The 14550-nt window shown below is 42.0% G+C and overlaps 1 protein-coding gene across 1 annotated transcript in view; it reads right to left on the minus strand.

The window, feature by feature from the left end:
* The window catches only part of EYS (eyes shut homolog), a 1685417-nt gene that overhangs the window by 65109 nt on the left and 1605758 nt on the right, over positions 1–14550 (minus strand). The window contains exons 36-37 of the mRNA XM_033867388.2: positions 10968–11134; positions 10022–10166 (exon numbers count right to left, since the gene is read on the minus strand). Coding sequence (XP_033723279.1) covers positions 10022–10166; positions 10968–11134 — 312 coding nt within the window. The remainder of the gene's footprint in view (positions 1–10021; positions 10167–10967; positions 11135–14550) is intronic.

Here is a 14550-nt window from a genome sequence, read left to right on the forward strand (position 1 = left end):
GCCATGGCTCATGGGCCCAGCCGCTCTGCAGCATGTGGGATCTTCCCGGACTGGGGCATGAACCCGTGTCCCCTGCATCGGCAGGCGGACTCTCAGTGACTGCGCCACCAGGGAAGCCCTACATGACTCCTTTTGAATTATGGTTTTCTCAGGGTATATGCCCAGTAATTGGATTGCTGGGTCATATGGTAGTTCTATTTGTAGTTTTTTAAGGAACCTCCATATTGTTCTCCATAGTGGCTATATCAATTTACATTCCCACCAAAAGTGCAAGAGGGTTCCCTTTTCTCCACACCCTCTCCAGCATTTATTGTTTGTAGACTTTTTGATGATGTCTATTCTAAGCAGTGTGAAGTGATATCTCATTGTATTTTTGATTTGCATTTCTCTAATAATTAGTGATGTTGAACATCTTTTCATGTGTTTGTTGGTCATCTGTATGTCTTCTTTGGAGAAATGGTCATTTATATCTTCTATCTATTTTTTTGATTGGGTTGATTTTTTGATATTGAGTGGCATTAACTGCTTGTATACTTTGGAGAGTAATCCTATGTCAGTTGCTTCATTTGCAAATATTTTCTCCCATTATGAGGGTTGTCTTTTCATCTTGTTTATGGTTTCTTTGCTGTGCAAAAGCTTTTAAGTTTCATTAGGTCTCATTTGTTTATTTTTGTTTTGATTTCCATTTCTCTAGGAGGTGGGTCAAAAAGGATCTTGCTATGATTTATGTCATGGAGTGTTCTGCCTATATTTTCCTCTAAGAGTTTTATAGTCTCTGGCCTTACATTTAAGACTGTAATCCATTTTGAGTTTATTTTAGTATACAGTGCTAGGGAGTGTTCGAATTTCATTCTTTTACATGTAGCTGTCCAGTTTTCCCAGCACCACTTATTGAAGAGGCTGTCTTTTCTCCATTGTATATTTTTGCTTCCTTTATTGAAGATAAGGTGATCATATGTGCGTGGGTTTATCTCTGAGCTTTCTAACCTGTTCCATTGATCTATATTTCTGTTTTTGTGCCAGTACCATACTGTCTTGATGACTGTAGCTTTGTAGTATAGTCAGAAGTCACGGAGCCAGATTCCTCCGGATCCATTATTCTTTCTCAAGATTGCTTTGGCTACTCCTGGTCTTTTGTGTTTCCATACAAATTGTGAATTTTTTGGTTCTAGTTCTGTGAAAACTGCCAGTGGTAGTTTGATAGGTATTGCATTGAATCTGTAGATTGCTTTGGGTATTATAGTCATTTTCACAGTGCTGATTCTTCCAATCCAAGAATATGGTATATCTCTCCATCTGTCTGTATCATCTTTAATTTCTTTCATCAGCACCTTATAGTTTTCTGCATACAGGTCTTTTGTCTCCTTAGGTAGGTTTATTTCTAGGTGTTTTATTCTTTTTGTTGCAATGGTAAATAGGAGTGTTTGCCTAATTTCTCTTTCAGATTTTCCATCATTTGTGTATAGGAATGCAAGAGATTTCTGTGCATTAATTTTGTATCCTGCTACTTTACCAAATTCATTGATTAGCTCTAGTAGTTTTCTGGTAGCATCTTTGCGATTCTCTATGTATAGTATCATGTCATCTGCAAACAGTGACAGTTTTTCTTCTTTTCCAATTTGGATTCCTTTTATTTCAAGATGCTTGATATGACTTCAATTTTCTGAAATTGACTGAGGCTTGATTTGTGACCCAATATGACATCCTAGAGAATTTTCCATGAGCATTTGAGAAGAAAGTGTATCCTGTTGTTTTTGGATGGAATGTCCTATAAATATCAATTAAGTCCATCTTGTTTAATGTACCATTTAAAGCTTGTGTTTCCTTATTTATTTTCATTATGGATGATCTGTCCACTGGTGAAAGTGAGGGATTAAAGTCCCCTACTATTATTGTGTTACTCTCGATTTCCCCTTTTATGGCTGCTAACATTTGCCTTATATATTGAAGTGTCCTATGTTGGATGCATAAATAATTACAGTTGTTATATCTTCTTCTTGGATTTATCCCTTGATCATTATGTAGTGTCCTTCTTTGTCTCTTGTAATAGTCTTTATTTTAAAGTCTATTATGTCTGATATAAGAATTGTTACTCCAGCTTTCTTTGATTTCCATTTGCATGGAATATCTTCTTCCATCCCCTCACTTTCAGTCTGAATGTGTCCCTAGGTCTGAAGTGGGTCTCTTGTAGACAGCATATGTATGGGTCTTGTTTTTGTACCCATTCAGCCAGTCTATATCTTTTGGTTGGAGCATTTAATCCATTTACATTTAAGGTAATTATCAATATGTATGGTCCTATTACCATTTTCTTAACCGTTTGGGGTTTGTTTTTGTAGGTCTTTTCCTTCTCTTGTTTTTCCTGCCTAGAGAAGTTCCTTTAGCATTTGTTGTAGTGCTGGTTTGGTGGTGCTGAATTCTCTTAACTTTCACTGTCTTTAAAGGTCTTAATTTATCCTTCGAATCTGAATGAGATCCTTGCTCGGTAGAGTAATCTTGGTTGTAGGTTTTTCCCTTTCATCACTTTAAATATGTGCTGCCACTCCCTCTGGCCTACAGAGTTTCTGCTGAAAGATCAGCTGTTAACATTATGGGGATTCCCTTGTATGTTATTTGTTGCTTTTCCCTTGCTGTTTTTAATATTTTTTATTTGTATTTAATTTCTGATAGATTGATTAACATGTGTCTTGGTGTATTTCTCCTTGGATATATCGTGCATGGGACTCTCTGTGCTTCCTGAACTTGATTTACTATTTCCTTTCCCATGTTAAAGAAGTTTTCCACTATAATCTCTTCAAATATTTTCTCAGTCCCTTTTCTTTCCTCTTCTTCTTCTGAGACCCCTCTAATTCAAATGTTGGTGTGTTTAATGTTATCCCAGATGTCTCTGAGAGTGTCCTCAATTCTTCTCATTCTTTTTTCTTTATTCTGCTCTGTTGCAGTTATTTCATCTCTTTTATCTTCCAGGTCACTTATCAGCTCTTCTGCCTCAGGTTTTCTGCTATTGATTCCTTGTAGAGAATTTTAAATTTCATTTATTGTGTTGCTCATCGTTTTTTGTTTGCTCTTTAAATCTTCTAGTTCCTTGTTAAAACTTTCTTGTATTTTCTCCATTCTATTTCCAAGGTTTGGGATCATCTTTACTATCATTACTCTGAATTATTTTTCAGGTAGACTGCCTATTTCCTCTTCATTTGGTCCATCTGGTGGGCTTTTACCTTGCTTCTTCATCTGCTGCATATTTCTCTGTCTTCTCATTTTGTTTAACTTACTGTTTTTGGCATCTCCTTTTCGCAGGCTGCAGGTTTGTAGTTCCCGTTGTTTTTGGTGTATGCCCCCAGCGGGTGAGGTTGTTTCAGTGACTTGTGTAGGCTTCCTGGTGGAGGGGACTGGTGCCTGTGTTCTGGTGGGGGAGCTGGATCTTGTCTTTCTGGTGGGCAGGACCACATCTCGTCCTGTGATTTGGGGTGTCTCTGAACTTAGTATGGTTTTAGGCAGCCTCTCTGCTAATGGGTAGGGTGTTTTCCTGTCTTGCTAGTTGTTTGGCCTGGGCTATCCAGTACTGGAGCTTGCTGGCTGTTGGGTGGAGCTGGGCCTTAGCACTGAGGTGGAGATCTCTGGGAGAGCTCTTGCCGGTTGATATTACATGGGGATGGGAGGTCTCTGCTGGTCTAGTTTGCTGAACTCAGCTCTGCCACCTCAGAGACTCAGGCCTGACACCAAGCCAGAGCACCACGACCTTGCCAGCCACAAGGCTCAGAAGAAAAGGGAGAAAAAAAGAAAGAAAAATAAATAAATAAAATTATTAAAATTAAAATATATAATAGTAAAAATAATTTTAAAAAAGAAGAGGGCAACCAAACCAATAAACAAATCCACCAATGATAACAAGGGCCAAACACTATACCTAAGATAAACATAAAATCAGAAACAAATCAGTTGCAGACAGCAAACCCCATGTCTACAATTGCTCCCAAAGTCCACCTCCTCAATTTGGGATGATTCGTTGTCTATTCAGGTATTCCACAGATGCAGGGTACATCAAGTTGATTGTGGGGTTTTAATTCACTGCTCCTGAGGCTGCTGGGAGAAATTTCCCCTTTTCTTCTTTGTTTGCACACCTCCTGGGGTTGAGCTTTGGATTTGGCCCCAGCTCTGTGTGTAGGTTTCCCTCAGGCATCTGTTCCCACCCAGACAGGATGAGGTTAAAGCAGCGGCTGATTAGCGGGCTCTTGCTCATTCAGGCCAGGGGGAGGGAGGTGTACGGTAGTCATAATTGGAATGCAGGGTGAGGCTGCGGCAGCATAGGCTGGCATGACATTGCAACAGCCTGAGACTTGCTGTGTTTTCTCCCAGGGAATTTGTCTCTGGATCACAGGACCCTGGCAGTGGCGGGCTGACCAGGCTCCTGGGAGGGGAGGTGTGGATAGTGACTTGTGCTCGCACACAGGCTTCTTGGTGGCTGCAGCAGCAGCCTTAGTGTCTCATGCCCATCTCTGGTGTCCACACCAATAGCGGCAGCTTGTGCCCATCTCTGGAGCTTGTTTAGGCCGTGCTCTGAATCCCCTCTCCTCGTGCACCCTGAAACAATGGTCTCTTGCCTCTCTGGCAGGTCCAGACTTTTTCTCAGACTCCCTCCCAGGTAGCTGTGGTGCACTAGCTCCTTTCAGGCTGTGTTCACACAGACAACCTCAGTCCTCTCCCTGGTGTCTGACCTCCGAACCGGAGCCTCAGCTCCCAGTCCACACCTGCCCTGGCAGGTGAGCAGACAAGCCTCTCGGGCTGGTGAGTGCTGGTTGGCACTGATCCTCTGTGCAGGGATCTCTCTGCTTTGCCCTCTGCACCCCTGTTGCTGTGGGTTCCTCTGTGGCTCTGAAGCTTTCTCCCCACATCCCCCGTTTCCACCAATGAAGGGGCTTCCTAGTGTATGGAAACTTTTCCTCCTTCAAAGCTCTCTCCCAGCAGTGCAGGTCCCATCCCTATTCTTTTGTCTCTGTTTTTTCTTTTGCCATACCCAGGTACATGGGGAGTTTCTTGGCTTTTGGAAGGTCTGAGGTCTTCTGCCAGCATTCAGTAGGTTTTCTGTAAGAGTTGTTTCACATGTAGATATTTTTTCTGATGTATTTGTGGGGAGGAAGGTGATCTCCATATCTTACTCCTATGACATCTTGAAGGTCCCCTCCTTTTGCTATTTTTAATTAGATTTGAAAGCCTTTCAATGATTTGTCATTTATAATTTTCCCTTTAAGTTGCTTATTATTTACTGTTTTTCTCTATCTACCTTTTGTCTATACCCTGCTAAAGACTTATTTGAAAGACCTTTTTATATAACGAGCACATTAGCTGTTTGTCACATATTGTAAATACTTACTCCAGTTTAATATTTGCTATTTAATTTTGCTTATGGTGTTTTCTTTTTTATTTTTATGTGGAGAAGTCTATAATACTTATGTTGTCACATTTCTCTTTTTTTCTCTCAGGGATTTACCTTTGTACGTATCCTTAGAAAGTTCTTTTCCACACATATAATGTATGATCTTACTTATATGTGGAATGTAAAATTTGCTTTTTGCAGAGTGAAAGGCACTCAGAGCAAAAATGTAGGTAGAGGATGGAGTCAGGTGGTTCTGGGTTCAATTACAATCTCTGTCACATAATGGCTAGATGACCCAAATCTAACTGTCAATTTTTCCACCTTAAAAATGAGAACAAATATAACTACTCCATGAGTTAAGAGGAGTAAGAAAATATACATGAACTCGTGGTATAATGCTGGCAATATGTAGGTCTTGTATTCCCTTCCACACTCTCACAAATTCACTATTTCTTTTATTAAAAAACATTTCCTTTCAGCAAAGATTGTGCGATGCTAATATTAAGTTTTTGTAGTTTTTATAATCACACTCTGAAAAAAGCTTTGTTTAAATGACTGTAATATGTATTAATATCTGAAGTGTTCATTTAAAACAATTTCTCTTTTATATGAATAAATAAAATGCTTTTGTTATGAGGAACTGCTAAAATATGTTTTTGGCTAAAAATGTAGCATTGTTATATTTAGAGAAACATTTGGCTAACACTAATAGTTATATGTGTTTATTTCATAGAGAGATGCTTCATGTCAGTCAACATAAGATACAGAGTAAAGGCAATTACAGTGGAAGCCATTTGTAGAATATATATTGTATAATTTCATTCCTATTTATACAGCAGATTAAACATAATCTGCTTAGTATAGTACCAGGCACCAGGTATTCCATGCCTATATCTTGCATGTGATAAAGTGGGTATGAAAAAGACTTTTGGAGCTATGATATTGGAAAGACTGGTGAAGTTCCAAATAAGTGATAGCTTTTTTTCTGACAGTAAGAGAATTTGTAAATGATTGCAGTGAACTCATTACTCTTCTCTTATGGGCTCTAGTTTGAAAAATCTCATGGAATTAAAAAAGAGAGAGAGAGGGACAGACAGACAGAGACAGAAAAAGAAAAGTTGAAATAGCCAGAAACTGCATGTACTAATGGTATGGGGTATTTTCGGGCTGGAATAACATCTTTACAGCATTGTCAATAAATCTGAATCTATTTTATGTCCACACTACTCAGTTGAGTAATGTTTAATAATCCCTGTATCAATGAACACTAGCTGCTGTGACACTAGAATAATCAATAGATAGGATAATAGATTTCCCCATGTTTGTACTAGTCAAAAGTAATTTTTAATTCTGCATCAGAATTAAATAGGTCTGACGGTGAAAGTAACAGATCTTAGAACACTGATGAAAGCTATGGTTCTCCTCTCCAGAAAAATGCATACAGGTACACACACAATTGTGTGTGTGATTTCAGGAGACTGAGACACACTGAATCCCATCCATGAACCTCAGCCTGAGAACCCTATGCCTTTAGAGAAGAGGGAAGAATCCCTCTTATTAGGACAGGAAAACAGTAAGGCCCTCTGTGCATGGCATATGTAGATTTTTTAATCTGGAGAAGGGTTAAATAACCTCTTCATGACTATGAAAGGCTATAGGGAGAATAATGGCTCATTAAAAACATTTCCAGAACAAAAGCAAAAGGGCTTGATCAACAGAAAGAATTTGTACTTTAGACTGAGAACTTCTGGATTAGATTTATGTATCTGGAGTGTTTAGAGAAATGTGAAAGCCTATGTCAGATACTCTTTTACTGTGTGTGATTTAATCATCATTCTAAAGACAAATGTGATAATCTTAACCTAATTATTAAATTCTTCCATAAAACTTTGTATTTGCTTTGTTATGATTGATTAATATAGTGGCTTCCAAATCTGGGGAGGTTCATTGAAATGCAAATTTTTAGACCCTCATCATAGAGATTTCACTTAAGCAGAGTCCAGAAATCTATATTTTAAAGTCACCTTGTATCACTCTTTAAAGCCAGTGAGATCAGCTCTGGGGAATCAGGTTTATAGTACAGTTGTGATCTGGTCATGATGACAGGGTGGTACTACTTGTCTATAATTTTCAGTACATAATAAAGGCTAGTTTATGATGGAGGAGGTGCAGACATTGAGGAAGGATTCGAGAGACAAATGATAAAATTAAGGGCTAAGCTAAGGTCCTGGAGTTTCCATAAGACTGTGGATTAAGTGGCAATTCCAAGAACACCCGCCCAAGATTTTCATCCTAAGAAGCTTGGCATGCTTCCAGGCCTGTCAATGTAGTTATTTCTGTCAGAAGAAGGGCCAGCTGTGTATGTGCTGAGTGTAGGCTCATTAACAGACTTAAGGAGAAAATGACAGGTATTGACGAAAGCCAGTCTTTGTTCTTGTTAACAAGATGTGAAGGAAAGTTCCTAACAGAAGGGAAAAAAAAACAAGACAACAGGAAACCAGGAAATGTTAGACTTCAATAACTTTGAAAGCTTCAAGTCCTCTGACAGTAGGATGGAATACCACTAATAGCTAACATTTATTGTGTTTATCATGTACTGGTTTCTGGTATAAGCACTTGACATAATTATTTTACTTAATTGATTAACTTACAAGCACCCTATGGGGTAGATATATATATATTTTTTTTACAGAGGAGAAAATGGAGGCTCAGAGAGTATAAATAACAGGCTAAAAGTCACACAGCTACTACCTGGCAGAGCCTGGATCTGAAGGCAGCGTGACTAGAGCCAGAGCCACGTCTGTGAGGCAGAGAAAGAGGAGCAAAGGTTTGACTGGAGCTGGGTCTCCTCCTACCACTGGCACCATCATCGTTGCTAACATTGTTGCTAACTGAGAGCTCTAAGCTCTGTGCTCTCTCTCCGTTAGCTCACTCTTGGAACTAGAGAAGTGCTGTGATTGTCCCATTTTACAGCTGAGGCACAGTGAGTCACGAGGCGGTTGGTTGACTCACCAGGGTCATGGAGCTTGTAGGTGGCAGAGGGGACACATATCCAGACAGTTGGGTTCCAGAATCCACACTCGTATGCTTGATTATATCCAGAATATTTACAGAAGAAGTGTGTGTGGGAACAAATGACAACAGTTTTTGATGACCCCCAACAAGGTCTCTGTTTCATTGAGTGGAAGATGTGCTTTCTTTCACATTTATAAATTTACCCATTCTTTTCTTTGAATATAATGTTTTAAAAACTCATTGATTTGTTTTGCCCTTCAGATGATCTCCTGCAGTGAAAGAACTGTTGAGCATTGAGCATAGAGCCTTAATATGTTTTAAACTATTCTTTAAGACACTCTTCTGAGAATCAGCACGGATTATATATTCAAAGAAAAAGTTTCTTTGAGAGTCTTGGCAGAATGAACTAGTTTTACTGGAAACTGACCTTGTATTATGTTGGATTAGCTGTGTTGTTTTCATGTTTCAAGTACATGGCATCCTGCATCTGTGTTTAGGCAGAAGTCAGTGGGGGTGGGGAGAATGGGGTTGCCAGGCAGGCAGAGAACTCAAGTGCCCCAAATGCATCACATCCTGGTCCCTAAACCTGGGCTCCTGATGGAGAGTAGGCTGGTCATGGGTGAGTGGCTTAGGACACTACAACGAGCAGCCCCCTGGCCAAATATTCTGGGACTAGGAGCCACCAAAAAGCTTATTTTCACCAAATGTATTATTATAACAATTCAAAACATGCCTTTATGTGATAACTCCACTATGAATCAGCTTTATAGGGAAGGTCTGAGTCTATGTTCCTTTTTGAACACAGGAGACAGGCTATGGCAATACGATTGCTTGTCCAAGGGTGGTGTTTTCTCTTAATCCCCTTGGCCTCTGGTGACCTCCGTGGGCCATATCTTCATGGTGTGGATAGGTGGCAGCCATCTGTCCATCATCTTTTATTTCAAGTACATTCCAAAGTTAGATGGAGTTTCAATTTTTACTGTGACTCCATGAGGTCTACCCTACTTACTCTATATTAAAAAGCACGCTATATAAAAATGACACACAGGGCTTCCCTGGTGGCGCAGTGGTTGAGAGTCCACCTGCCGATGCGGGGGAGATGGGTTCGTGCCCCGGTCCGGGAGGATCCCACATGCTGCGGAGCGGCTGGACCCGTGAGCCATGGCCGCTGGGCCTGCACGTCCGGAGCCTGTGCTCCACAACAGGAGAGGCCACAACAGTGAGAGGCCCGTGTACCGCAAAAATGACCCACAATCCTGACCCCCCCATATCATGCTCTACGTGTCCTTTTCCCCCCACATAATTTATTACCTTATACTACTATATAATTTATTTATTTACTATATTTAGTGTTTATTGTCTGTTCCCGCCTTTATCCAACTGGAATGTAAATTCACGAGTGCAGGAATCCTAGTTTTGTTCACTGAAACACCCTAACACCTAGTACATAGGTAGTTAAGTGATTAATAAACAGTGAATGAATGTTTTCCATTAAAATCTAACTGATCAAGTCTGATTAGAAAGCAATCCTCACTGCTGGTTTTAGAACTAGAAATATACCCTTTAAAAGTTTTTTTCTTTTCTCAAATTTTGAGACAAGTAGGTATAGTGTAAAATCCGTCCATGTCTTACCTTGAAAGCCATTTTTAAAATCGGCTCCATTCGGTAGGAGATCTGGAGTGTATTCACTGTAGCCACCTACATAAAACTGACTGAAGACATTGAGACCAACCAGTTTTCCTGGAGAGATGATGGATTTATTTTGCTGATCATCTACCTTCAAAAGGAAAAATATTCAAAGCTTATTAAAAAAGAAATTGATTCCCCCGGGTGAACTGTTAAGATACTCTTTCATTATTTCCCATTAACTTGGCATGAAAACTTACACACACCTGAATTTTGAAGAACTCATAAACACTTTACCACTTAATTCTCTGCTTCTCCGCTGGTGTCTGTTACTATGATATAGCTAGCAGTCATGGTTCTGCATCTCAATCAACATCACAGTTCTTCAAAGATTAGGAGCTGGCAGCCCGTTGGGCCTCCTCCATCTGGCCTTACCTCCCTCTCATATCCATTCTCAAATGACCACCAGTCATTTATCAACAAATGGAAACTGACCACGGCACCCAGCCCCCTTCTTAAATTTCTTGGTAGCTCTCCACAGCTCTCCATACGCAAATCTAAACTATTTAGATAAGTCCTTTGATGATACAGACCTTGTCTCTCTCCAGCCACACCTTTCACTTCCCTCACCTGAAAACCACCAAGAACTACTGGTGTTCCTTAAGCCCACGCTTGCCATGCTTCTTTTTCTGAACTGCTATTTACGCCAGTGTCACCTCTTTTGAGAAGCATTCCCTGAATCCTCTCTCTCACCTTGTTTATGTTAGTCATCCTCTAATTTATCCCCACACCACTTAACTGCAACACCCCCTAGTCTTCTGTTTTGTGTGCTAGTCTGTGAAATTCATGGGGGCAGGTGGCCCGGCTCTTTCACCTCTGTCCCTCAGCACAGATCTGATAATACAACAGCACGCAGTAAGATTGTGGGACAGATGGAGGGATGACCCTTTACCTTCAGCCAGCCTGCTCGGAAGGACCTCCCCAGAAGGACCGTGTGGATCCCATGGCTCAGATCGAGGGGATCGCTGCTGACACTTGCTGTGCCAGACCCCAGGTTGTAACTGTAAACCACGCGGCCGCTGCGCAGACCCACGGCCAGGAAGTCATCACCACTCAGCCCTGGAAGGAGAAAAGGTAGAGGGAAGGCCCACTGAGAGGAAACCCAGGAGGCTAGGCAGCTGCTTCACCCTCTGGCTCTGAGTCACAGACCCGAACAGTGAGTTATAACCCACACGTAACTTCTCATCTGCACTCAGGTGTGTGTGGAACTGCGTATTATTATCCAAACCCACAGACTCTGTCTGAGCATGAGGGTTCTGGTCAACCCGGAGGAATGCTCAATAACTAAAAAGTGGGAATTAAAATGTCCTTCTTGTCTAAATGAAATTAAGTGTGTACTTCAGCATAATTAGAACTTCACAGTGGAGTAAAAAACTGCTTTGGTACTGAACGAGATTCAAATGATTGAGATAATTCAGCTTTGAATTTCTCTCTGTGGTTTGAGGCGAGTATAAAGAAGATTTCTTTCTATAGTTGCAGAGTGTGTTCCAATTGTTCTGTTGCAAAAGCTCTCAACCACACCCCCATGACTAGTTCAAGGCTGGCTGTTTCTGCATTCCCTATTTGCCCTCTCCCTGCCCTAGTCCAGGGCCATTCATGCATCACACCGAGTTGCAGAACCCTGAACACTCAGGATGCAGCTCATAGGGACCCATGGGGAAGGGCAGGTGGTTGGGAGAGTCCTGGCATCGGGCACTAAGGGAAGGTCCTGGAAGTAGGTTTGGTGGCTTTAGGAATGTCTGGGGTGGTCAGCGGTGTGGGTCCTTGCAGATGGGCAGTACACACATAGGTTAAGGCAGGGCTTCTAGAGCTCGATGGGGGCGAGAGGTCTATGGGCAGCATAGAGAAAATACATCACTCCGTTTCTCAAAGGTGTGTTTGTGGACCTTAAAACCGAAGCTCGCTGGTCATAGAAGTGAGGCAAGGACTTCTGCTTGGAGGAAGAATAAGGACCCCATAGAAGTAAGAAGTTTAATCACAGGGCAAAAAGCAGAAGTGCGTCCTTGGATGTGGGCAAATTTGTGTGTGTACAGCACGCCTCTGCATTTCTAAGGGTGATACCTTGTCTGCTTCCTCGGCTTCTCTTGGTTGTTAGGCTGATAAATGTAAAGGAGAGGAAAAATTCTGCAGGGCTGCGGTTTCCAGATAATGTAAGGAGGTGGGTTTCCTAAAGCACTTGAAAGCAGAAGACTGAAGTATTACTTAGAGATGCTTGAACTCTGCCTCTGCCTTTTTCATGGGTCTGCTGTGAACCCTGAGCTGGGTTATTTTGGAAGCGCCTTATGTGAGAGCCGTTGTTAAGCATGTCGGGAACTTCCAGCAAATCTCTCTCTGTCTCTCTGGTGATTTCTTCCCACCTGCAGTGCTGTGGCAGGTTAGCTGGGCTGAGAATTTAAAATAGGGAGAACTCTCAGGGGAAAGCATACATTCAGGAAGGCAGTTAGAAAGGAGAGAAAGCACCCCTAGAGGCTGGAGGCAATGTCTCAGGAGGGTGTTGGAGTATAGACGGGAAAAGGGGTGGGGGAGAGAAGGGGACAGCAGGGTCCTCCTGTGGCTGTGAATGGGGCTCTTTGAGAGATTTTAGCGGCATCTGAATCATCTTTGCAAATTGTTCAGGATGTTAGGATGGAGACGGTGTCCCGTGGACTGAGCTGGTGGTGGGAAAGCAGATCTACCTGAGCCTCACCCTTCTTTCCTTCCTGACCTGTTGCCATTCCTCTGTTCTGAGTCCCTGGCAGCCCATTTCATGCCAGGAACAACTTTACCCTCAAAGTCCTCACAAGGTTGGCTCAGGTGCCATGGGAAGTGGAGGAGAAGCAGCAGAGCGTCGGGGACAGTCATTGTAACAGTATGGGGAGATGGTTAGGGCAGTTACAAGGAGGTGATTTTGAATTGGTTTCTGAGCTAACCCATAAAACGACCCAAAAGAATTTGCTAGGTGGGTGAGAAAAGGGGGGATGCAGAAGATGGATGTTCGAAGCTGAGGAAATAACTTTGCTAAACCCCAGGAGGGGCAAGGACATGGTATCCTTAGGGAGCTTCTGGGAGCTGGGTGGGGATGGCATTAAGTGCATGTGTGGGAAAGAGACATGTACTTAAGGGCCTCTTATACTGCAGTGAATGGTTTAAATATTTTACTGGAGACTCTTTTTTTTACAGGAGCCATGAAAGGAGTTTGAATGAGAGAATTACATTAGATATGGCCTTTAGAGGACTCTCATAGCAGAGGTACAGATAGAACTCAGAGACAGATAGTGAACCTCATTGGAAGGTCATTTAAGTGACTCAGGAGAGGAAAGATTAACGTCTAAATAGATCAAGGCAGTGGCAGAGGGGACAGATAAAAGGGGAGGAATTTGTGTGTGATTTGGAAAGAAACTTTGAAAGGATGGGTCCATTTGGAGTGAAGAGTTGAGAAAGAGGGAGAAGTTGGGGGCAGTTCTGAAGAGTCTGGTTTACAGAGCTGGGGGGTGGGGAATGGCCGGAGCCTGGAAAGGAGGGTCTGGGAAAGGAGGCTGACTCTAGTTTATAGATGCTTCTGCCCACAGACACATCCCAGGGTGTAGACGTGGAGATGCACTAGGAGGCAGGGATAAGGAGAGCCAGGGAGCAAATCAGACCATGAAGCAGATGACAGAGTTGTATCTGCAAGCCATGGGTCTATTAGGGTTGCCTCTGCCACTCCTAATCTGGACCTCCCCTCAGCACCCTGGTGGTGACGACAGAGTAGATAAGGAAAGAAAAGCAGCTGACTACCAGGGCTGGTGCTGGGAAGGTGAACAGTATTTTAGGGACTTCGGATTGCTCTGAGGTGGTGTTTTGCAAACCAGGAAGTCCATCACGATCACTCAGGGAGCTTATCAAAAATACAGATTCTAGAAGCTACCTTATACGACTTGTATGAGAATCTTTGAAGCTAGGTTCTGGAAATATTTCTTTTTTTAATAGGCTTCCCATCTGTTTATGAAGCCTGACGGATGTTAATAAATTTAGGAGGGTCGGGGCATGTGACCTGTGCTGTCACACAGGGCTTTGTGTTCAGAAGGGCTTGATTTCATGCTCCACTGTCACTTCTTGAAATTCTTTGAACTGTGCTGTGAAAATGTCCATGAGACAACAGAGCATAAGCTGGAACACAGGCACACACACAACATGCATGTTTGTTGTTTCTTGCCACCCCGTTCATATGTAGTGTTTGTGACGTCTCATGAGAACAGAATTCCCCCAAAACTGGGACGTACTTAGGAGCTGGTGATGAGAAGGAAGGAATTAGAGTAATTATGCTGCAAGTAGTAAAAGAGGGAGGAAGGAACGATGGGAGTTAACTTTAGATGAAGAGCAGTTAAGAGTAACAAGATCTAGGAACTGAATAAAAATACTTTTAGAATGTACAGAAAAAACCCAACACAAATTTGGTCTCTTTCCTAGGAAGAAGAGAGGTAACTCAGTTCCATAAATACTGTTAAGCAGAGAGC

Source organism: Tursiops truncatus, chromosome 12 (assembly GCF_011762595.2).
Source record: "Tursiops truncatus isolate mTurTru1 chromosome 12, mTurTru1.mat.Y, whole genome shotgun sequence".
Taxonomy (NCBI): Eukaryota; Metazoa; Chordata; class Mammalia; order Artiodactyla; family Delphinidae; genus Tursiops; species Tursiops truncatus.